The sequence below is a fragment of the Carettochelys insculpta genome, chromosome 9 (assembly GCF_033958435.1).
Source record: "Carettochelys insculpta isolate YL-2023 chromosome 9, ASM3395843v1, whole genome shotgun sequence".
In the NCBI taxonomy this organism is placed as follows: Eukaryota; Metazoa; Chordata; order Testudines; family Carettochelyidae; genus Carettochelys; species Carettochelys insculpta.
In genome coordinates, this window is record NC_134145.1 from 24405755 (window position 1) to 24431611 (window position 25857).

At 42.4% G+C, this 25857-nt stretch overlaps 1 protein-coding gene across 1 annotated transcript in view; it reads right to left on the reverse strand.

Moving 5' to 3' along the window:
* Positions 1 to 10601: 10601 nt before the first annotated feature.
* PIGK (phosphatidylinositol glycan anchor biosynthesis class K) overlaps positions 10602 to 25857 on the reverse strand; it is a 143098-nt gene continuing 127842 nt past the window's right edge. Inside the window, exon 11 of the mRNA XM_075002854.1 lies at positions 10602 to 11947. Within this exon, the coding sequence (XP_074858955.1) occupies positions 11831 to 11947 (117 nt within the window). The 3' untranslated portion in view covers positions 10602 to 11830. The remainder of the gene's footprint in view (positions 11948 to 25857) is intronic.

The window sequence follows — 25857 nt, forward strand, 5'->3', positions numbered from 1 at the left end:
ACTTAAATGTATACTCCAAATAAAAAAACACAGTAAGAGACCTAACAAAGAACCACCATGGCTAAATAGCCATGTTAAAAAGGCAGTGAGAGAGAAAAGGGCAGCTTTTAAAAAGTGGAAGTCAAATCCTAGTGAGGAAAATAGAAAGGAACATAAACACTCCCAAATTAAGTGTCATAATGTAGTAAGAAAAGCCAAAAAAGATTTTGAGGAACAGCTAGCCAAAAATTCAAAAAATGATAGTAAAATGTTTTTTAAATACATTAGAAGCAGGAAGCCCGCTAAAAAAGCAGTGGGGCCCTTGGACAATAAAGATATAAAAGGAGCGATCAAGGAAGACAGTGCCATTGCGGAGCGATTAAATGATTTCTTTGCTTCAGTCTTCACGGCTGAGGATGTTACAGAGGTTCCTAAATCTGAGCCAGCCTTTTTAGGTGACAAATCTGAGGAACTCACTCAGATTGAAGTGACATTAGAGGAGGTTTTGGAGTTAATTGATAAGCTGAATAGTAACAAGTCTCCAGGACCGGACGGCATTCACCCAAGGGTTCTGAAAAAACTCAAATGTGAAATTGCGGAGTTATTAACAGTGGTTTGTAACCTATCCTTTAAATCCACTTTGGTACCAAATGACTGGAAGACGGCCAATATAACACCAATATTTAAAAAAGGCTCTAGAGGAGACCCTGGCAATTATAGACCGATAAGTTTAACATCAGTACCAGGCAAATTAGTAGAAACACTTGTAAAGAATAAAATTGCAAGGCACGTAGAAGAGCACGAATTGTTGGGCAAAAGTCAGCATGGTTTCTGCAGAGGGAAGTCGTGTCTAACTAATCTATTAGAATTCTTTGAAGGGGTTAATAAACATGCGGACAAGGGGCACCCAGTGGACATAATATACCTAGATTTCCAGAAAGCCTTTGACACAGTCCCACACCAAAGGCTTTTATGTAAATTAGGTGGTCATGGGATAGGAGGAAAGATCCTTTCATGGATCGGGAATTGGTTAAAAGACAGAAAACAAAGGGTGGGAATAAATGGTAAATTTTCACAATGGAGGAGGGTAACTAGTGGTGTTCCCCAGGGGTCAGTCCTGGGACCGATCCTGTTCAACTTGTTCATCAATGACCTAGAAAATGAGGTAAGCAGTGAGGTGGCAAAGTTTGCAGATGACACCAAGTTGTTCAGGACAGTCAAAACCAAAAGGGATTGTGAAGAACTACAAAAAGATCTCAGCAAACTGAGTGATTGGGCAGCAAAATGGCAAATGAAATTTAATGTGGGTAAGTGTAAGGTAATGCATGTTGGAAAAAATAACCCAAATTACACATACTACATGATGGGGTCAAATTTAGCTACGACAGATCAGGAAAGGGATCTTGGAGTTATAGTGGATAGTTCTCTGAAGACATCCACGCAGTGTGCAGCGGCAGTTAATAAGGCAAATAGGATGTTAGGAATTATTAAAAAAGGGATCGATAATGAGCCAAAAGATATCATACCTCCCTTATAGTACGCCCACATCTTGAGTACTGCGTGCAGATGTGGTCTCCTCACCTCAAAAAAGATATATTGGCATTAGAAAAGGTTCAGAAAAGGGCGACTAAGATGATTAGGGGCTTGGAACGGGTCCCATATGGGGAGAGGCTAGAGAGACTGGGACTTTTCAGTTTGGAAAAGAGGCGATTGAGGGGCGATATGATAGAGGTATATAAAATCATGAAAGTGAATATAGAAAAATTATTTAACTTTTCCCATAATACAAGAACTAGGGGACACCAAATGAAATTGATGGGTAGTAGGTTCAAAACTAATAAAAGGAAATTTTTCTTCACACAGCGCACAGTCAACCTGTGGAACTCCTTGCCCGAGGAGGCTGTGAAGGCCAGGACTCTATTAGGGTTTAAAAAAGAGCTTGATAAATTTTTGCAAGTTAGGTCCATAAATGGCTAAAGTATGGTGCCCTGGCCTTCAGAACAAGGGCAGGAGATGGATGGCAGGAGATAAATCACTTGATCATTGTCTTCTGTTCTCCTTCTCTGGGGCACCTGGCATTGGCCACCGTCGGCAGATGGGATGCTGGGCTGGATGGACCTTTGGTCTGACCCAGTATGGCCATTCTTATGTAAAATAACAGAGAAAAGTGAATATAAAAGGTCAGGCAGCCCTGCCAAGTGGAATCTCAGTGCCCCACGGCAAGTTGTGGGATACTGTGTCTCTGACTACATCTGTAGTAGTACAGCTATTGGGCCGAGTCGCTTCGGAGAGTATAACATAAGCTCTTATTGACAACAGCCAGTTCGAGATGGAAAACACTAGGCATAGCCAAGTGTAGGAGAACCCCCCCCCCCCCGCCCCCAAGCTGAGGCTGTGTCTATACTACGAGATAAAATCAATTTAAAGTCAGTTAGGCTGATTTTTTTTTTTCCAAGTGCCTGTCCTCACTGTAAATTCCATCTGCTCGATTTATGGCCCACTAAAATCGACATATCAAAAATCCTAAAAGCGTAGTAACCTGACAGGCGTAGCATTCAGCTCAAATTTAAATTCCGAATGATGGGTAGGTAAGATGCGCCATGTCTTTATATCGACTTCATTTGCCTCCATGGATGTCCCGATGGGTCCCACAGTGCCCCATAGTTCTCCACTCTGGCCTCTTACATCTCCACTGCTCTCTGGTGTGGAGGAATTAGGCAACAGGAAGATTGTTTCAATTCGACACCTGGAAGCCCAGAAACCCGTGGCTGTAGGGTCATGAGAGGCTGAAAAAAAAATCTACTTTTTGTTTGCTCGTAGTACAGCTGTGGGGTCTGTGATTCTGTGTATAGCCCTGCTAGCTGCTTTTTTTTTTTTTTTTTTTTTGCACTGCCTGGCACCAGCCATCACCCACTGTCCCTTCCCCTTCCCCCCGCCCCCCGTACCATGTGTCAGCTAGGCTGGGTGTGCGTGTGCGCGCGCGCGCGCGCTTGTCTGGTAGCATGAGAAACTTCTTTTCAGCCGTTTACATTTTTGTCCTGATTCTTCTCCCCCCCCATTCCCCCCTCCCATCCCCCCCCTTCCCTTCCGCCAGAGGTGCCACAAAGTCTGGAACATTCCTGTGCCCAGCCACATCACATGGCTTGACTCCGAACCAATAAAAGGTCATGCTGCATAAGGTGCCAGGCCGCTTGTGTGCAGTGAGGCCCACGATTTTCGGGGGCTGGCTATAGTTGGGGGTCTTTTAGCTGCCTGGGGGAAATGTCTCCCTCAGCGGCCATGATTTTCAGAGGCTGGCTGTAGCCAGGGGTCTTTTAGTTGCCCGAGGGAAGTCACCCTTGGCGGTCATGATTTTTCAGGGCTGACTGTAGTCTGGGTTCTTTTAGGCAGCCATGGGTTTTGGGGCTGGCTGTAGCCAGAGGGCTTTTAACTAGCCTGAGCCGTACATGTCAATGAAGGCAATATATTAGCTATATAATTACCACAGTTGTCGAAGTAAGGCAAGGCTTGCAGCGGGGAATTTTCATGTCCTAAGGGTCTTCTTTTCCAGGTCCAAACCTGGCTTTAGTCTGGAGTCTTTTAGCCACCCCAACCTGTAACTATGAATGATTCACTCAAGTTTCAGAGTAGCACCTGTGTCTAATTAAACACAACATGGCAGGGGAAAGAGGGGTATGAAATGTGGGAAGATGTCATCATATACCCACATCCACTTATGGGGCCAGAATCCAATGGGGCTCAGGGAACTGTGGGATAGGTTCCCACAATACACTGCTGCAGCACTCAATTTAAATTATTTGTGTGTGGCAGCAGTAAGCTCATTTTGTGGGGACCACGTGGGAAGGTAAAGATGCTCAAAATCAAATGGATAAAACCCAGCATTCAGAAATGGATTTTAATAAAATTGATTTTATCTCGTAGTGTAGACGCAGCCTGAGTTTTAGATTTTGCTGTTATTGCAAAGCAAATCCCCAACAGGCGGTAATAAACAAAAAGGGGCTATATTTGTGTGTGGTAGCATGTTACAGGAAAGAATCTCTACTTTTTTACATGCAGATGCTGGGATAATTGGTATATTTGGCTTACCAGTATTCAGTGGATTGCTCTATTTTATTTTACAGTAGCGGTGCTCCTTTATGACCATCTTTTATGTAAATCAATGCTATGCTTCCACCTGGATTCTTCTAATTACTATTTATTCCATCATAAAAGTGATAATTCAGAAAATGAGAAAGGTACATGGTTGGGCAACCAAATGCCAGGAATTGAACGTCTTCTGTATGAAGAGAGAATGCAAAGGTGTAGGAAACAAAAGAACAGGAAACATATGTAAAGAATACTTAGTTTAAAACAGAAAAAAGCAGAGGGGAGGTGACAATACAAAAGAGGGAATTAGATAGCAATAGTGATTGGATGATCCTCTTTACTGTTCTTTGTAGTGCAAGAGCATGGGTATATTGCAGTTAACACCTGCAGACAATACAAGCTGAACCATAAAAGGAAATACTTTGACATAATGCAACTCCTTACCACAAAAATTACAAACTAACAAGTAATATGTTTAATAAGACCTCCTAAAGCCACATTAAATAGGATATCAAATCTACCTACAAGAATAACTAATAATCCTATAGCACTTGGGCAGCTGTAGCTCCCAAAATGCTTTACAAAGTAGTACAGCATAATTGTACAAATGGGGAAACACAGGTACAGCAAGAAGAGTTTTGCCCAAGAGGTCACTGGCACAGCTAGGAATAGAACCTGGGTCTTTTGAATCCCAGGCAAGTCCTTGATTCTCCACAAGCCTGTTACTCTACAAAGGAGACTCTCTTTAGTTAACATTAGTACAACACTTTCCACAGGGCTAGGTAGCTGAGAAATTGGTGCTACTGGGGCAGTATAAAGCATTAGTGGAGAAGAACCTGCACATCTAAGATAGCTTAGGTGTTGAACCAATGCTGCTTCTACAGAGCAGAAGTGTAGGCCAGAAAGCTCGCTCCCAGCAGCATCTTTCTGCAGTGAGGGCCAAGCTCGGTTTAGCTTTATACGTTTAAAACAAAAAAAACTGATGTTGTTAGGTGAGTCATTCTCCTTCCAAGCACTCTGAAATGGTGGCTGGGTACATTATAACCGTATTCTTTATAACCCTGCCTACCCCTAGTAAATACATGGGAATATTACCTCAGTAATCGTTTGGTGCTAAGAGAAGAAACAGTTGCTATTTTCAAACAGTTTTAGAAACAGGAAATAAGATGACTTGCCAGAGAGAAAATGAATCATCCCAAAAGACTATGAATCTCAATTAAGTGATCTATCCTTATGAGTCTGGCGGATGTAACATCACAATGTCAGTTAGCAATGTTTCTCTCTCTCCACCCTGCCCCCCCCCCACCATTTTGCCGACACAAATGGCACCACCACTAGGCTATATCAGCAAACACTATCTGGCACAAGCAAAACAGTGCCACTGAAAAATAATATACACAAACATGGGTGGGCAGGTGGAAAGAAATTTAATATATAAATGAACCTGTATAGGTAAACTTGTCAGGAATATGCCAACTTTTCCAATTAGACTTAAAATACATCCACTTTAGGAAAAAAAAAGTAAAAACAAATGTTAACTGTTTTTGAAGACTTTGTAAGTGAAACAGGTGCTGGGAAACAGTTACTTTAGTAGCATGTCAAGGTATAAAAGAATTTCATATTTAAGCATCAAGGCTTCCAAGATGTACGACTTAACATGCACAAGTTTTAACCGTTTGCAGACAAATGCAATAATTTGGTGCAAACAGCAGAGGATATGATGATCTGATTTTTTTTACTTTGTATTTCACCACATTAAAAAAACCTGCTATTTTGCTCTTTATTGTACAGCAATGGTAAAATTATGGTTGAGGAGACACTTTCATTACATAGTATCAGAGGGGTAGCCGTGTTAGTCTGGATATGTAGAGCAACGAAGGGTCCTGTGGCACCTTATAGGCACCTATAAGGTGCCACAGGACCCTTCGTTGCTTTTCATTACATACACTCTCTGTATTACATTATTGTATTCATTACATACATTTTCTGTAGCTTATAGCTTTCTGGAAAAAAATTATCCTTTCAGGTTGAACTTCTCATGCTGGTTCTCAAAAGTGAATTCATTTGGAAAGTTTGATATAATTCTACTACAAGTCACAGCTGAAAGCCAACAGTCAGAGCAAGTGGAAACATGGTACTGCTGTGGTGGTACAGGGCAACAGTGCAGAATAACCTCTCTCTCAAAAACAGCTTTGGAGAATGAATACTACTTCTACAAGAAGAAAGTTTTTTTCCTAATGGCCCCTTTCTGGAGCAGGGTCTAGCTTGCTCTGGTTTTATACTTTTAATCTGAAAGAACAGTGCTATGTGTAACATAAGCATGCTAATTTTACATTAATGATATTACTCGCTACCTGTATGACAACTGCATTCACCTGAAAGACGGGCAATGTGGTCTAACAGACACTTGATATGTTAGGCTAGGCAATTCAGTTCAGTTCAGCTCAGCAGACTCCATCACAGGAAAGAGGAAGGGCAGTACCAGTTTGGGCCAGTATTTTGAAAGGCTTTGATCCTTGGGGATCAGGACTGCCAAAACAATGGGCCAAGACAGTGCGAGAGAATCATCTTCAGCTATTATACCCTCACTGGGCCATGATGCTTTCCAGCCCCCTCCACCTCAGAGGTTACCAGCCAATTTTACTCTACTATCCATACATGTTTGACTGTGCTCCCTGCTTTCACATTTTTGGCTTCTTGTCCACAGCTTGTTGGCCTAGCCCCATGTCTGGAGTTCACTGTTCCTTATTAGTATTTGATCTTCAGTCCTAGAACCATACACTGGGCCCATAAGCAAGTGATATTGTTTCCAATTCAGCTTTGCTCTATTCCCTGTGGAGCCTTACTTCAAGAGGCATCAGGGCATGAAATGCGACCTATTTGGTCTGAACAAATAAATTGAGGGAAATCGCTGGTAGCTAATATGCAATTATACAGCACTGTGGAAATTATTTGGGTCCTCAGCTATTAACTGGCTGTAGTAGTCAGTGAAATAAAACAAAATCAGTCCAATAGTTCTAGCCACTTAATTAGCAAGATTGGAGCTGCTGACCTAGAACATCTCAAGGAGGTGTCATCAAACACCTCATGGCAAACAGGGCTAGGAAAGGGGACAACAAAGATGTAAGCAGTTTTATTTGCTGCACTGTCCACCAGCCATCAGGAATAAAAGCTTTTCTTGCAAGTGTTCCGGCCTGCTTTGCCCAATTGCATTCAATTCTGTGATGTCAGCTTGGATTCTTTAGTTCTAGGCTCCAGACTCAGCTGAAGAGCAAGTAATGAACAGGAGAATTCCACCTAAGCTTAGACTCAGAGGGGTAGCCATGTTAGTCTGTTGCTTCACAATACCAAGCAGTCCTGCAGCACCTTGGAGACAAGCACGTTTATTAGGTTACGAGCTTCTGTGGGTAAAATCCACTTCTTCAGATGAACTTGTCCAAGAGGTGGGTTTAGCTCATGCCCTAATAAATGTGTTAGTCCGTGGTGCTACAGAACTTCTTGTTGTGAGTTAAGCTTAGAATTTAGCACCACCTGTAGCAACTGGTCCTGAAAAGCAAAGATCCTGGTAAGCTTGTTTACACAGGGGTAGCTGTGGTCTTTCAACTGCAGTTTGGAGATAAGGGTATATATCCCCTGCACAACAGGTGCCAACACCATGACGGAGGTTGGTTTTTGCTCAGAAGGTAGCTCTCTGAATGAAATTTGGTGGCATTATTGGTGAAAGTATGGAGAGTAGCAGCTTTGGTTTACCTATGCTCCTTCTTCACATAGTAAAAAATACATCAATGCAAATTATGTGGCCAAGGATTTACAGACAAGATGATGAGCAATGCAACCTTGGCCATGCTGGAGGCATGGGTTTACACACATACAGATAATGTGTAATTCTGCTCTGAAAAGTACCTACTGAAAAAGTTCTACTCCCTGTTCATAGTCATTCACAGCTGTGTGCTTTAGGAACTAAAACAGGAGTTTACTGTTTTATACTCCCAAGAGTATCCACACAGACTAGACCTTAGAGAAACAGATTGCTGGAGTTAAAGGCAGGCTGAGTCTGGATGTTATCAGGGTACCATCAGTGCCAAAAAGGGGTACCTGGTGTGGAGGATACCTACAATTCTGTTTGCATGGCATAGTGATGCAGTGCTGGAAATGTTGGTACCATCATCGGCATAGACTGAGGAAGAGGCAACTGTGCATGCATTGGTGGTGCTGACGAGCTGCTTAACAGTAGTAGAGCAGAAGGTGGTAGCAGCGCTGAGCTGGCTGGTGTTGAGTTGGTGCACAGCTTTGCTGGTGCCACTGGTCCTGACTTGCTTCTCTGCTGGGAGCTTATCTTAGAGTTCACCTGTGATGGGATTTAGCCTATTGAATTGCCTCAGCACCTGACAAACCCGGTGCTTCCATCAGTGCAGTGCCCCCTGCACTGTGGATGATCTTTTAGTATAAGAGCACTTCCTAGATGGGGAATGACCCTGGGAAGCAGAGAATGAGTGTTTCACAGACCTGTGGAGGGTCTCTTGAGCTCAACCCCATGGGAGCTGCTCTCTCTAAACCCATAGATGGAGACGGTTGTCTTGGCAGAGTTGTGTGCTCTGGATCAGAGGCCAGATGAAGAGACTTCTCCACGAGGAACAGCTTAAGCTGGAGCTCACTGATCTTTCTGTTTCTGGCCATGAGCTTTTTGCAGTGGGGGGCACTTGTGTGGTTTATGTGCCTCACCCAAGCAATGGATACATTGCGTGTGTCCCTCAGAAACCGGCACTGATAGTCAATTTGTCAGACATTTCTTAAAAGCCAGAGAGCCAGGCATGGCAGCCACAGATAAGCCCCAAGTGGTTGGGGAAATAAAAAGTTTTTTTTTCTTTTTTTTTTAAAAAAAACAAAACTCCTAAACAAGTGAATTAAAGAATGATCAGTCAAGCAAAGTAAGTTTAAGAAGGAAGGGTTAGGCTGATGGTCTAAATGGAAAAACAGAAAGGGTGCTGCGTTCTGACCCAAGCAAAAGGCGGCTAAGAAGGAACTGAGGGGACAGTCCGCTATGTGTGCGTATTAGCGGCTCCGAATGGCGCATGCCGACTGCTGGTGTGCACAACCCACCGAGGGCACTGCTACCACAAACCTCCGACTAGAGGCTCAGGGTTCACAAACATCACAGGGATACATCACAGGGATACATCTCGAAGAAGAACTGTTTTTCTTACGTTGGTTTAATCCCATCTGGGTATACTTATTGAGTGTTCCCTTCCAAAAATTACATTTTAATAACCCACCTAGCTGCTTCCTTGTCCCCCAAGCACTTTCCCCCCAAAACTACAGCATCACTGATTTCTTCCATGCCCCTCAAAATTCAGCCCAGCTCTGTTGATTCTCCTGCCTATAATTTCACTCAGATGAAGAAAGTTAAAGGGTGAGGAGAGAGAAAGAGAAATGAATAAGATCTAAGGAATCTGAATGAAAAAATTTAATTGCCATTGAAACAGGTCTGAAAGCTCTATTAGTGTCACTTCAGCTGTCTTTTAAAACATGACCAAATCTGTCTATATAGCAGATTTATCATTTGATAAAAATAATTATTTGAGTGAAAAAAGAAAAAAATGTATCAGCAGCTGAATTGAGGAACAATAGGTAGACAGAGGTCTTTTAAGGACAAATTTAATTGACTATTGTCCAATGGGTGTCTTCAATAGATATTATATTGATAGGTGCATTAGAAATAGCAGAGATAGATTGCACTTTTCATTTTAAATTCTTGTCATTCTCATGCCATTTCATTTTTAGAACAAAGAAACATACTTCTTGCCAGTTTTATAATTCGTTTGAGAGTACTGCCCGGTTGAGAAATCTCCTGGACTGAGCCATGGGAAGAAATACACCTTCCTTTTGGCCATAGAACAGGTACAGCAGTTTGTTTTCCAAGCTCATCTATTCACTGGCATCTCATTCACAAAGGGAGTCACTTGGTGCTGTGTGTGGAGGTGGTTTGGATGATGGAAAGCAAGCAAGTGCCAATCTTAAGCTTATTTCTCTTGGTTTACCCCATTATTAGACTGTAACACGCTTTTCACAGGGAGCTGCTGCTTCTAGTTTAACATCCAGCCACATTGCTGGTGCTCAGAAAGAAAAATGTTTCAAGTGCTGTGAACTAGGGTTCTAGAAGCAAAAGATTCCATAGCCCAGATCTAATCACTCAAGTCATTCACCTTCCCTAAAAACTGTCTCTCTTTTTAAAGGAATACAAAAGGCACTGTCTGCCTCTATTTGCCCATTTGTTCCTCTTTCATAGCAGTGCCAAGGTAGGGGAGATGCATGTGCACATATGTAAAAAGAAGCCTACAGCTCTCCGCTCACTCATGCTCATCACAGGTGCTGAGAACAACATTGTGCTTAGGGAGAGCAGAATGACACTGTGGAATAAGTGCCTTGATGCTGCTAGTCTCCAGCACCAGCCAGCAGAAGTACCTGATCAAGCACCATACCCTTACCAGAAGTGCTAACATGAGGCTGTGGCAAGATGCTACAATCAAGCCTAGAAATAACAAAGATAAAACCATTTAATGTACATATTCTATGCACTATGAAAATGCTGAATGCTGTATTCTCTCCAACAAAATGATCCTGACATCTATACGTTTGTAATACAAACAATTCCAAATGATTTTTAGAGATTTATGTCGGATAGTCTATTCCTTCCTGTATATCTAATCTTTATATTTGTCATACAAAGCAGAACCCTGAGGCATTCAGGAAAAACATCTTCAGAAACCTCTCTTCGGGCATTTGATGTTCCTGTGCATGGTCCTCCTATCACCTAATACTGGGGAAAATAAGGAACAAAGTCTACTTAGCATAGATTAATTAGTAAATAGTTAATAAGAACAAACCAACAGATATGTCAAAACAAAATTTACAAGGCTTCAAACAATGCATTTCAGAAACTCCAATAGTATAATTTGCAACTGATACCAAAGTCAATTTTCCTCTAGGCAAACAAAGATCCAGTGTATTTAAAGCATTAGAAAACCCTCTAATCCAAATTACATAGCCTTATAAAGACAGAATTTCAAGGTCTATCAATGATTCTATGAACAAATGGTTTCTAATGGACAATGTTCATGTTTTTACACATTTTGGCAGCTTCTTCTTCAACTAGATTCACTGAGGCCATAATGTGTTTTCAATTCAAATGGCTCATGGAGTCCTAAACCCAAAATTGCTCTAGGTAAAAGAAATGAGCTGAAGAATTGCATTTAACACAAACAAATCAATATTTCCTACAATATTTTTGTTTCTGTTGAGCAAGTTTTCAATATGTCATGCCTGAAGTCTATAGAGTGACTTAAGTTTTTATTGATAAAATGACATTTTAAATAAGGTTCAGCATACTGTCTAGACATTTGTTTCAGTGACAGGATAACTTTTTAAAAGATTCAGTTAGAGGTGAAAAAGAAAGAATGTTCTCTTTTTTACAGATATTTTAAAGATTCAGCTCAGATTAGTTTTCCTGCTCTGCCTCTGAAAACAAGGGATGAAATATTGCTCAGAAACAGCATTAAAATGTGTTTAAATGTTAAAGTATGAAATCATCCAATTGTACAACCATTAGTTAGGCTTTTTACAGAAATGAGGACAGATGACACAACATCAAAAGATCATCTCAATGTGAGGTTTCAGCATTGTCAGTAGAAACAGACATAATGCACAAGTAAAGAACCTTTGATAACACCAATTTTCATCCGATGTTGCAGTCAGTTGCTCAGAAAACCTAGAAGATGTATTTCATGTGTTTGATTCCATATGTTTTAAAGAAAACCATGATAATCAATGCCCAGAGTCCCAGAATAAAACCTCCTGGAGGATGCCAGTCTTTCTGTTTTGGTTTCTGTAAAATAAAAATGGTATTACTGTTAGTTCTTCATGTTAACTACTCACTGGATTTATTAACTGGAACTAAGTCTATGCACGAGAGCAGAATACTGACACCTTTGATACCCAGTGCCAAACATCTGTTCATTTAATGAAATTAAAAGTAACTAGGCTGAAGTGAGTTGAGAGTCTGTTATTCTGGGAGTCACACTATGGCTACGTCTACACGTGCACACTACATCGAAATAGCTTATTTCGATGTAGCGACATATTTCGATGAATAACGTCTACACGTCCTCCAGGGCTGGCAACATCGACGTTCAACTTCGACGTTGGGCAGCACCACATCGAAATAGGCGCTGCGAGGGAACGTCTACACGCCAAAGTAGCACACATTGAAATAAGGGTGCCAGGAACAGCTGCAGACAGGGTCACAGGGCGGACTCAACAGCAAGCCGCTCCCTTAAAGGGCCCCTCCCAGACACAGTTGCACTAAACAACACAAGATCCACAGAGCCGACGACTGGTTGCAGACCCTGTGCATGCAGCATGGATCCCCAGCTGCCGCAGCAGCAGCCAGAAGCCCTGGGCTAAGGGCTGCTGCAGACGGTGACCATAGAGGGGCTGGAGACAGAGCGTCTCTCAACGCCTCAGCAGATGGCCGCCATGGCGGACCCTGCTATTTCGATGTTGCGGGACGCAGATTGGCTACACGTGCCCTACTTCGACGTTCAACTTCGAAGTAGGGTGCTATTCCCATCCCCTTATGGGGTTAGCGACTTCGACGTTTCGCCACCTAACATCGATTTCAACTTCGAAATAGCGCCCAACACGTGTAGCCGTGACGGGCGCCATTTCGAAGTTGGCGCCGCTACTTCAAACTAGCTTGCACGTGTAGATGCGGCCTATAGCTGTGAGTGAGACACCACTTTTGTTGTACACTATTTGTAAGTGCACATAACTTGCCGGAAGAAAAATCCCTCACACAGTTGTTTAGAATAAAATTTGCGTGCTTGGGCTCATGTGAACTATGCAATTTTATGGAAGAAGAGGGTAAAACTTTCTTTAATATTAAAAATATACATTCTTAAATTTGAAACTTTTTTTTTAAAGAGGAGCTTGGTTCCTCATCATCTAAGAAATTATCTGAAGTTCCTTCTATGCTCAAGTACTTACGGAACAGTTATTAAATATATAATTAATCATCACATGCCTATAATACACAATATGATTGATTTGAACACTATAGTTTCCCCAAGGATTTACACCTCATGAAGCCCAAGAGTCTGTGCTTGTCTGTTCCTCACTCAGGACTCCTCCCTGAAACAATCCTCTAATCTTCAGCCAAGTGAAGTACAGCTAAAATAGCTTAGCTCCTTCTGATACAAACTGAGTGGTAATATTTGTATACCTTCTGTTATCCTCGGCACCCTGAAAATTTCAGATCCTATATGGTCTGTGGTGGGAAATGAACCCTGCAAGGTTGATAGATTTTGGGCATTCTGGGTCTTTTAAGGGCTGCGAAATTCATGCAGTATTTTGGCTGAAAATTTAAACATGCTGAAATCAGCGATATCAAAGCTGAATTTCTTAAGAGAAGCATATCTATACGTCTCCTGCACAAAGTACACATACACCACCAGATACAGTAAGGCAGAATCCTAGGTGTGCAAGGAGTAGAGTTGCTGAAACACAAATAAACAAATGCTGCTAAAACAGAATTGCTACAGAAATAGGTCATGTTTAAATAGCACAAATTATCAAGTTCTTGCTTAGTTATTGTTAATTTTCTAAGAAGGAATTAGGCTTCTTAATATTTTTAAACCTATCCATCATGCACAGAATATATACATTTTCTACCTAAAATTTGCATCATTCCCCTTCTATATTGATTGATGCTATGAGCAATGCAGTATGGTGTTCTGCTTTTGTGGCAAGAAGTCAGATTAAAACAGTCATATCACCCTCAGGTAAATAAATATTACAAATACAGAACACACTAAAGTTCCAATTTCTGAATGAAACTGGTTATGAGAAACTTGCAGTTTCCCACAAAATGGACCAGATGGCTGGGGATTTTAAAGCAATAGGTGCAGTTTGCAACTTCTGTTCTTTCAAACAGCTTTTCAATTTACAACAACAGAAGCCTTTGGATTTTTCAGCCACCATTTTCTAAAACTGCATAGGTATGGGTAGTTTTTTTTTTAAATCATGAGAAACAAATATTACATTTCAGAAAAAATGATGCATAAACAAAGCTAATGGAAACAGAAGGTCCTGAAAACCAAGCCAAAAGCACAAGACCACAAAACATTATTGAAATTATTTTCCCTGCTGAGAGAGTCAAGAAACTCAGATTATAATTTACATTAAATAACAAAGATGAAGATTTAAGACAAAGTAAATATACTCATTCTCACATTTGCTAGGAAACTATAGTTTTAACTATAAAACGTATCTCCTGTTGATACCCCTTCATTGGTATTCATAAGCACACATCTCCACGTAAATATGTCAGGAAAATCAACTCTAAATGTGCAAAGCTGCCAATGTACCACAGTTCTGAGAGTAACAGCTCCCAAACACTTCTCCACACAAAGGAACTTTCTTGTTTAAATTCTCCTAATTAACCCACAACTTCGCATGCATACTGCATTGCTCATTTCATCAATCTCTTGTATTATCAATCTCTCCTACTGGAGCTGAGACAAATCCTCACCACAAAGTGGCACCTGACCCTTCTAGACAAATGACTTCAATTTGCAGTCACTGACACTAAAAGCCTCTCCTCTATTTTGTACAGAACACATAATTTAATTTCGTTAAAGAATTTATATGAATAAATATTTATAAGATGACCTATGAGCATAGTTTTACATTTTGTCATGCCGTGTACTGAAGTTTTCCCCATGAAATTCCAAGACAAAAATGGAGTCTGGTATAATAATGCAGTAATTCTTTTACATTGGAAACCAAGGACAAAACCTGTTCAAAACCATGCAGCAGAGCTTTAAAATGTACTGGATGTGTTACTGATACAAGGACTAAAGCAACAAAAAGGAAAATTGTTGAGAGTAGTGAAGCTGTAGGCTCACTCATCTTAAACATAAACATATATTGAGGGACATGACTGAAAACTGAATGTGACCATTAAACCATGTACGTTCAAGTCTGAGAGGTTCTACACTCAAGTCCAAGAGGTGCCTCTGTTACATGCCTAAAATAGTCAATAATGCAGCTAACTGAGCACACAGTTATATTTAAATGTACCAAAATTTTTAACTACCAGTGGCACATGTGCATCCCATAACTACTGAACACATAAAATGACAGCACAGAAATGAAACAGCTGAACCAGTCTAGGAGAGAGAAACAGGAAAACTCAAAAACCTGAATGTCATATTCAAAATAAAAGTTCATGACTTTTTAAATGGTTTTGTGGCATGAAGGAACTTACATATATCTATAGATACACAGATAAAATAAACGCCCTCCCCCTCCCCCAGAGCCAGCCACCTCCAGCCTCCCACTCTAACCCAATCTCTCTCCCCTCCTCCAGAACCAGGCAGCCCCCAGCTCTCCCAATCTCCCACCTCCCTGAGCCAGGTAACCCCAGCCCTTCTCTGCTCTAACTCAATGCCCTCCCTGTCCTCGGGAACCAGGCTCCCTCCAGTCCTGCCCTCGTCCTGCAGTAACTCAATGCTGGAGACTCACTACAGCCACTGCCACCACCACTACTGCTGCCCCAGAGCCACTGCCTCTGCTGCCAGCATGCACTTCTCCCGCCAAGCACTGGACTGCATGTGCGGAGTGGCAGACAGCAGTCCAGGTGCGTGGCTCTTATGGGCAGCCGCATGCTGCTCAAGAGCCAGGGACTGGCCACCCCTGAATTAGAGGGAACACTGCTTGTAAATAAGCTTCTTGGGCACTAAAATCCTGACATAAAACAGAGACTAACAGGATACAGTTTGTAGACAAGAGTTTGTTTTGTTTTTTTTTAATACAGAACATCAAGAATTGCAGAGGTGTAGATAAGCAAAACAATTTTCAGATGTCAGGAATTAAAATAATTATTTGCATTTTATGGTAATTAACATTTTGGACTAAACATTTCTGTTTCAGTAACAAACTGCTGGAGTCTTTTTAGTGAAGTGGGAAGTGGGTGATAGAAATTGTTTTCAGAATGCAAAAAGGTGCACAGAGAGAAGGGGGTAATTATAAAGCGCCCCACCACTAAGCGCCAACTTTTAAATCTTTAAATCAAAACTGGATTTAACAAGTAGATCTGAGCTTGCTGCGAGGATTACTGGGTAAAACTCTATGACCAATATTATGCAGGAGGTCAGATTAAAATACTGTAATAGTCAAAAATACATTAATCAAAGGGTCTGCTTAAATTTGAGGGGCAAAAAGTTTCACATGCCCATATGCACCCCATATAATAGGTGCACAAATTTGCACAATACCAGTATGTATGCATGAATGTAGTTTTTCAAGTAGACTAGAGCATACACACATTTTATGGACACATCAAGAGATTTCTTTTAAAAAAATCTGACCCTGTATAGATATTGGTAAGAGGGCTGATGAGAAAGTTGTAGTCAGTACACAAATCTTGCCTCCCATGTTCTTTAACAATCCAGTATTTTTGTATTTATGCACAGTTGCTCACCATATGGATCTTACCATGCAGTCCTTATTCAAGCAAAGCTCCTTTTAAACCAGGGGTGAGCTGGTCCAACTTGCCAAGCCTTTTAATATGGCCAGTGACTGGCCCCAGCTGCAGGGAGCAGCTCAAAGCAGCTGACTGTTCCCTGTGGCTCTCTGTGCTGCCGAACAGGAAGAGTTTCTTGTGCCGCTCCCACCCCCAGCAAAATCTCTCGGCTCCTAGTTAGTTGAGAGTTTCCTGGGAGAAGAGGCAGTGAACATAATTTCCCAGCTCCTACTGGCTCAACAAATAACAACTCAGAGATTCTGTAGGGGGCGGGGCAGCCTGCAAAGCCCTCCCCTTGACCGCAGTGCAGAGAGCTGCATAAAACAGCCAGTGGGCCAAGGCTGCTGACAGGCAGAGAAGCCTGTCAGAGTGCTGCTGGGTGGGAGCTGCTTAGGCAAGTGCCTCCAGGTCAGAGCCTGCCTCTGGCGCCCCAGCTCCCTTCCAGACCCTGCATCCCTCCCCAGGCCAGACTCATCCCCTGCATCCATATCCCCTCCTAGACACTGCACCCCTATAGCATGACCCACTTCACAACTCCCTCCACCACCCAAACTTCCTGTCAGATCCCACACCTTCCTCTGTACCTAGCCCTACCCTGAGCTCCCAGCCACCATCCCAGACCCCACACCCTGTCCATAGAAAAGAGTGGTCCTGGACCACTTACCCAAATCTTCGAGTGTCTCCCCATCAAAAATCATTGCCTACCTGTTCTAAAACCAACCACTGTTCCTGTAAGTTGAGCACATGGGAGGCCACCAGGAGAGATTCAGGTGCTGGCCAGATGAGTAGTGGAGCACCTGGAGCTGCTCACAACAGGCAGCGTTTCCATTGGTAACACACACCTGCACATGCGTTGGTGCACGTAAGATTTATTCCACCATGGAATGAAAAAATTAGAGGGAATACTGAACCCAGCCACTGTACACCCTTGTAAAATGTCTGGATGGACAAAATATGAGGATGCTGTGATATCTTCACTTGCAATTAAATATACAATTTGGTGGAGGGGGGAGTGTAACTGCATGCACTTCAAGATTCAGAGTCTCACCTGCATATATTTACCCTGGTTGCAGTACTTACTGATAAGAGTAGTTGTATCACTTTAATGAGACTAATCACAGCAGAAGTAAATATTTGGAGGATCAGACCCATAATGCTTTTAATTCAGACTTTTACTCTGTCCAGCAATTTCACCTGAGCAGTACCCTGATGGGAACTTCACTAACAGTGGCTTGTATAACTGATGTATTTAAGATTTTTGATTTATACTATATCTAACCCCATTATAAACACTGTCTTTATTCCAACAGTAATAGCTGTAACACAAAGGTGAAATGCACACATAATATGGCACAACATGTCATGAACAAATACATTTAGTAGCTTAAGGGCTAGTCATTATCAAATTGCTAGAGAGTCCGAATTAAACGGGTAGGTAGCTAAGCAACAGTGAGTTTCCTACTGTGAATATTTTCTGTCAAACTCTTTATAGTTCTGACAGAATCATTATTCTGTGGAACTTCAAAACAGTTAACAGAGAACTGCTCCAAGTATTGTAATTAAGGAGAGAATAAAACACTATTTTTAAATTGGATGGGTCTGTAGGGATCCTAATGGAAAGCATCCAAGATTTTCAATGAGGACTTTTCATAAAACCTATAGTACATGTTATTGCATTTAAAATACATTTTATGGAAAAGAATGATAAAAACAATGGACTAGACCTACAGTAGAAATTGGTTTCAGAATAAAAGTTCACATTTAAAACAGTATGCATCTGTATTTCGCATACAAAAAAACCTCCATTATTTTGAGGCGTCACTAAGGTTCCAATCCATTAGTCTTTAAGCAGGCAAAACTCACAACTGATTCAATGTGAAAGTTTCATGAAAAACAACAAGTGGGCCAGAAGACTGAGTTAAACTCAATGTCCACATGTTGCTGACAACTGTAGGGTACTGCAATGCAACTACAGCAGTAGTTGGTCAGGAAATCAAGAGTTCCCATACTGGATTAGAGCTATGGTCTATTCCCAATAGTGACGTGTGGCATATGCTTCAGAGAAAGGGAGCAAAGCCCAAAAGTGCTCAAAGAGGAAAGTTTCTTCCCAGTCCTAGCCAGCTGAACTGGATTCACAATGAGGATATAGGCATTGCCACACCTAACTCCTAGGTGCCTTGCCAACAGGTGGAATTCATAACCCTGAATTAGCCTTCCAGCCTCTCTAATGCAGCAGTTCTCAGACTGTGGATCAGGACTCCAAAGTAGGTCACAAGCTGTGTTCCCTCCAATCATTTCTATCCATACACAGATTTTTTCCCATCCATGTGTACAATACACGTTTCATGTGCACTGAGGCAAAAGTGACTGTGTGCCACCAAGAGAAACAAAAAACTAGCTCTGAGCACTCTGCTAATCAGGTAGATGGCATCTGAAATTTGTCCTGCACAGCTGCACAAGCGCAGAACTTACAGGGAACACTGGTCACAAGCTGTGTCCTCTGCATGCTGAATGCTTCGGGGACCACCCACAAAAGATTCAGGTGGTACCCAGGTGGTTAAGAGAGTGCCCTCATCCAACAGTGTGTGTTTCCTTCACCCAGACTCCTTCCTAGACCCCATGTGCCCTCCTGCAACCCCCTCCTCTACACTGAGGTCCCTTCTGCATCCATCCTCTGTCCTAGATCCTGCACCACCTCCTTAATATCATAGAAGTTTGGCAATTGACCACTTAATTTTCACAGTGCCCCCAATCAAAAATTTTTGCCCATCCTCTTTCAATATCAGAGACCAAAGGAGAACTATGCCATAATACCCCTCAACTCACTGGTTAAGGCACTCTCCTGGGCAGTGGGAGACTTAACTCTGAATCTCTGTTTTAGAGTAGAAAGGGGGTGTGAATTGAATATAAGACCTGGATTTGTAGCAGCACTGCTACTTCCCTCCTCCCACCTACCAGAGCAGGCTCCAAAGGCAAGACAGATAGGTGAATATCTAGTTTGAGAATTCTGCTGGAGCACAGGCAATGAACAGCTTAGTGGTGTCTGGAACTATGGAGGCTATGTACAAGCCCAGTTTCTGAAATTTGGGCATGATTAGGTGGGAACTGAGCAATGGCACCTAAATGCTGAACTAGTCATCTGAAGTGGCAGTTAGTTACTAAAAAACCCTTTGTGATCCTGACCAATGGTGTTTGCTTACATCACAATACATAAGGGCTGAATATCCATATAATCTCTGACAGAAATAAAAAAGTGTTGTGTTCCAAAGGACCCATGACATAATGGACTTGTCACTGATGGGGATTCCCAGGCTCTAAGGCCAGATCTACACTAGGAGATTAAGTTGAATTAAAGGGTCTAAGGTCAATTTTGTAAACTATCATTCCACACCAAGCTATCAATAGGTATTGATCTTAAGGCTCTGCGGTCAACTTTTGCAATGCCGAATTCCCCAGGAGTAACTCCTAAAACTCAATTTTACAGTGTCCACCTACACAAGTGCAGAAAGCAGCATTGTTAAAATCAATTTTACTAGCCTCTGAAATGGTCCCATAATGCCCCTCAATGTGTCTTTTCTGGTCATCCCATCACCTCCACTGCTCCCCAGGTGAGCAGCAAGTAGGTGACAGGAAGCAGTGGTTATCAGCCCTGGAATTTTGAATCCATTTCTTTTCCTCTCTGGCCAGCTTGGCGAGCAGATGTCAGGAGCACACACACTAGTCATGAGTTCCCTGGGTCACAAAAGAGCCCCAGCATTGAGCCATCAGGAGATCTTGGACCTCATCGCAGTTTGTGGGGAAGGAACTATCTTCCTTCAACTCAAAGCCAGAAAAAGAAATGCCAATATTTATGTGAAGATATCACAAGGCATGATACTGAAAGGGTACACCAGGGACACTCAGCAGTGCCACATTGAAATCAAGGGAGCTGAGGCAAAACTACCAACAGTGCAAAGCAGCTAATGGTCAGTCTGGGACATTTCCCCAGAAATGCCGATATGATGAACTTCATGCTATTCTGGGGACAGATACAACTTCTTTCCCCAGAAGATGCATCGACTCTGCATTTAGAAGTGCTGCTTGGCAGGATGATGAAGCAGTGGGGGTGGAGGAGGAGAGGAGGCTGATTTGCTGAATGAAAAGGTGGTGGACAGCAGGGTCCAGTTGAGTGCAGAAGTGGATCCTGCAAGCCAGGAGCTGTCCCCTTATCTCAGAGGAGGCTTCAGAAGCAAACTGGGATGCTGGAGAGGGCACTTCTGGTATGCTTTTTTCCTACTGATAATAGTATGCTGCAGTTGTGAGGGGAAGGGCCTATGCCCAGTTCCCTTAGAACAGCTTGTTAATATTCCTGATGATGGAGCACTGCTAATGTTTGGACATCTCACTGAAGGTCTAAGACAGGCACTTTTGGATTCTCCTTCGAGATTTTTGGGGAGACCTGACTTGTTCCTGCTTTCACAGTAAGACACCTTGCCACGCCAAGCCACCACTATGTATATGAAATTATGGCCCCACAGAGCATTCTTACAAATTTTCCAGCATTCCTGGACAGAACAAGCAATCTTTCCTTATCCCTTCTTCTTATTCTGAGGAGTCTGACGTCTCATTTGGCAACCTAGAACACATGGGAAGTTTCATGAGTCACTCATGATTATTTGTCTGTGACCCACCCAGTGCAGAGGAAAACTCATGCAGCCTGACTCGATTTTAAATCATGGTGCTTGGCAAGCCCCTCCCCGAACCCCCTCCCCTTGGGCCAGTGACTTTTAATGATTTTTTTTTAAACTCCTAGAGCAGCCTGTTTTTAAATCAAGGCAGTGCTTTAAGAAGCCCACGTGACAGGCCACTCCCACCCACCTCCCAGCTGTGCAGCCGATTGGATATGCAGCAAACCTCCCTCCCCTCCCCCACCGAGCTGATGGGTGATCAGAACCCTGCCCTAGTTCATGTGGGCATGCACATTGACTTTTAATGATTTTTTAACTCCTGGAGCAGCCTGCTTTTGCATCAAGGTGCTACTTTAATAAGAAGCCCATGTGGCAGGCCACCCCTTACCCCCTGGGCTGTGCTGGCAGCTGATCAGACATGTGGCAAATTTTTTCCCTCATGAACCAAAGAGAGCTTACCATTATGTTGAAAATAAATGTCAGCTGAAGAAGAGCCTAAAGCATTTGGCTTGGAATCATGGCATTCTTCAGCCTTTAGAGTCCACAGAGTGACCTGGCAGTTGCAATGTGTTCTTTCATACAGAGAGACAGCCATTCATTCTGTCAGTATGCTCATTGTGCCCAGTAAAGATAAAAATCTTACTACTGACAATGCCCATAATATTTCAACTTTTTTTTTCTTCAGGAAACGACTTTGCAACCAGAAATAGAGGCCCGAGTCCCTCCAAAATGAGGTTGCCACAAATGTGGTGGAGGAAGAAGTCCCATCAAGAAATGAAGGAGAATTATTTTAAAGTGGCAGTAAAGGAAAAACAGGAGCAGAGAGAGTGGAGTAAACAGTGGACAACCCAGCAAAAATGAACCCTTTAGTCCTGTTAATAATGCCAAGGCAGACTGAAATAATGGAAGCAATGCTTGAAAAGTCAAAATCAACAATCTCTGCACCCCCTGTCCAATACATGCCCCATTACATGCCACCTTACCCATACTCACTCTCCCCACCTGGTCAGGACTCTCCCCCAGCCACCTCAGCAACTCCCATTACATGCCACCCATACCACATTCATTCTCCTCCCCTAGTCAGGGCCCTATGTTTCTGGCCTCTCCAGGCCCCACCATTTCAGACCTCCCTCCACACAATCAGTCCCCCTCCCCTACTCAGGCCTCTGCATCCTCTGTGCAATCTATGCACACCCTTCCATACCCCCTCCCTCTGCACATTCTGCCCCCTCATCTCATCAGGGACCCAGAACAAGTGGGGGGAAGATCATGGACATCCCTGCACTCTACCCCCAGGGAATCACCCACCAGAAGAAGGCTAACACATGATGAACCATGAGCTTAGTATCTTTTTGTTTTTCATATACCCACTACTCTGCCATTAAGGCCTCCTAAGTAAAAACATTGTAGGTTGGAAAAAGAAAGTTTTGTTTATTAGTTAACATGATGGTGTTCAGTTGCTGATAACTTCCGGCCAAGATCTCTGCCTCTCTGCTTTGTCTCCCACGCTGGCATGAAATTCTCCCCCTTAGCTTCACAAATGTTATGAAGAACATAGCAGGCCAAAATGACAAGGATAATGTTTTCTTCACTGAGGTCCATGTGGGTTAGAAGACACTTGAACCTAGCTTTTAAATGGCCAAAGGCACTTTCTACCACCATCTGCACCTGCTCAGCCTGTAGTCGAAGAGCTCCTTACTGGAGTCCAGTGTGCCTGCGTATGGCTTCGTGAGCCAAGAGAACAAGGGGTAAGCAGGGTCACCAAGAATCACTATGGGAATTTCCATTCCCTCAATGTTCATTTTCTGGTCTGGAAAGAAAGTTCCATTCTGGAGCCTTCTAAACAGACCAGAATTCCTAAAGATGTGCACATGATTCATCCCTCCTGACCATCCATGTTGTCAGTGAAACAACCTTTGTGGTCCAGCAATGTCTACACCACCACGGAGAAATACCATTTACAGTTAATGTACACTGAGGCCTGGTGGTCCAGTGCCAGGATGTGGATGTGCATTCCATCTACGGCCTCACCGCAGTTAGGGAACCCCATGGCAGAAAATCTATCCACTATGTTCTGCACATTCCCCAAAGTCACTGTCTTTCACAGGAGAAGCTCAGCAATCACCTTGGTTACATGGATGACAACAGTCCCCACTGTAGATCTGCCCACTCTAAATTGATTTCCCATTGACCAGTAGCTGTCTGGTGTTGCAAACTTCCACAGAGTAATTGCCACGTGCTTCACAGCTGTCAAAGTAGGTTTCATTCTAGTACTGATGCTCTGCAAAGCAGGGGACAGCACCTTCACAAAGTTCTGTGAAAGAGGCCTTATGCATGCAGAAGTTTTGCAGCCACTGACAATCATCCCATGACTGCAAAATGATGTGATCCCACCAGCCTGAGCTGGTTTCCTAGGTCCAGAACCCGCACTCCATGCTGTGAAGTGACTCCAGTGCTGCCAACAACTCTGTGGAGGTCAGCAATCAGATGAGAGAACTGAAGAAAGCTTAATGTTTGGTGCTGTACAACTGGGTCCTACACATCAGTGGGATGAACTTTGTGTGGTTTTGGCTGCATTTATTTTCCTCCCATAAACTTTGCTTTCTAAAATTCTCTTTTTCTTCTTTATTATCTTCTCCTTTCCTCCACTGATATACAACATTATTCCTTTCTTCTTCTGGGCAGAAGTGTCATTCTTATATTTTGTGATCTCTACTAAAACACTTGACATTTAAAATTGCATTGTCAAGCGAGAAACTAAACAGGTCCATATTTTGAAAGAGATCTTTAACATACAAAGCTTCCTCTGATCAGAGAGTGAAGATGAAATGTCCTGTACCCACAGGGAAAACAAACAAAACAAAACAAAACAAAAACCCGCAAAAAACCCAATCATCCAACATGAGGAACAAAAAATTCAACATTCACATTAGGCTAGGCCACTCAGAATTCACTACACAGAGCTCCATGTAAGCAGCATATTACGTATCTTTATAGATGGTCCTGTAGTAATTTAGATTTAGCTGCAATTTTCCATTGCAAATCATGTAATCACTGTAATTCTTAAAAGAAGGCAATGCATTCAATCTTAAAACGAAATATGTATCACATATAATTATACCATAATATATATTTCCACTGCATCTAATGAAAATATGAAGGTCTAATTTCTCAGTTAAAGTCCAGTCATCTAATAATAAAAATCTTCTTTTGTGCACGCAATCAAATTAAAGTCATAATGGAATTCCAACATAAAGGATTCCTGTTAATCTGTAAATCAATTTAAAGCATTTTCATCTTATCCCACAGTTTTTACTTATTAACAATCATGTCATGATTACTGATGCCCCAAATTTTGACTAAAATAATTATGAAAAAATCAATAACAAAAACTCAGGCAACATATTGGAGAAAAAGCTAGCTATGCCTAACAAATATATTAATGCCAATAACCACATCTTAAACAAATGTACTGTATTTGCTTTCAAATTTAACGATCACTATAGATAGATGACAATTATGCCATAATGGCTATGCTTGTCATTTCCTGTGTATAAAATTTTCATTCAATAAGCCATTCCATAAAATGAACTTCTGCTCTAAAATGACCGTTCAGTGTACTGGTCACAATTTCCTACTTTAATTATACCTGATTTACTGACCAGGTAGTTCTCCAAAATTCTATTGCACCTTGTAAGGATTTTAGAGTGCTTTACAACTAAACACTAATCTTTACCCCACAATACAGGTAAGGGATGCTAAACAAGTGTGTGTATGTTCAGGAGGCAAAAGAATGGAAGTCTTCTGTAGAATGCACCTATAGGTTTGACCTCTGTAGTTTGGACTTATAGTCCACCATCCCCATCAATGCTCCTGGCCTCGAGCATTCATGGGGAAAAGTCAGCCACCCCCACCCCACATCCCCATACTCAGGAAATCCTTCCCCACACACCCACAGCTTCTGGTGGGAGAAATATGGACTGGGGGTGCTTGGAGGAAGAGACAGTGTGGATTCAGAGACTTGTGGCCAGGGGTCAGGAGCGCATCCTTGCAGCTGGTGGCAGGGTCTAGGACCGTAGCACGGCTGCCATGGGGCACAGTGCCCTGGCCATGGAACTCTGTAGTCAGCCTGCTTCTTTCCCGAAGTACTCCCCACCAGTGCCCGTTTGTTCAGTGCCAGCCCCTCTGCTGCTACAGAAGCAGAGCCCAGCAGATGGGCTAGTACTGATCTCCACTGGTCCCAAAATATCCTGGTTCTGGAGGGTGCCAGCTCAGGAAGGTACAACCTGTATTATTCAATATATGCCCTGGTTTATTCACGACCCACAGACCTAATTTTCTGTATTTTTATCAAACACACTGTGTTTTTCCTCACATCATGGTCACAATTTGCAGACATGGGTAACTGAAAATTGCAAATATTCTGAAACATTAATCACAATTAATATATTATAGGTGCCTGGTTAACTGTTCAAATGGGGGATTTGAACAGCTTATATTTGAAAGCTTGTATTTTGCTTGAGACAAATCTTCACATTTTCTTCC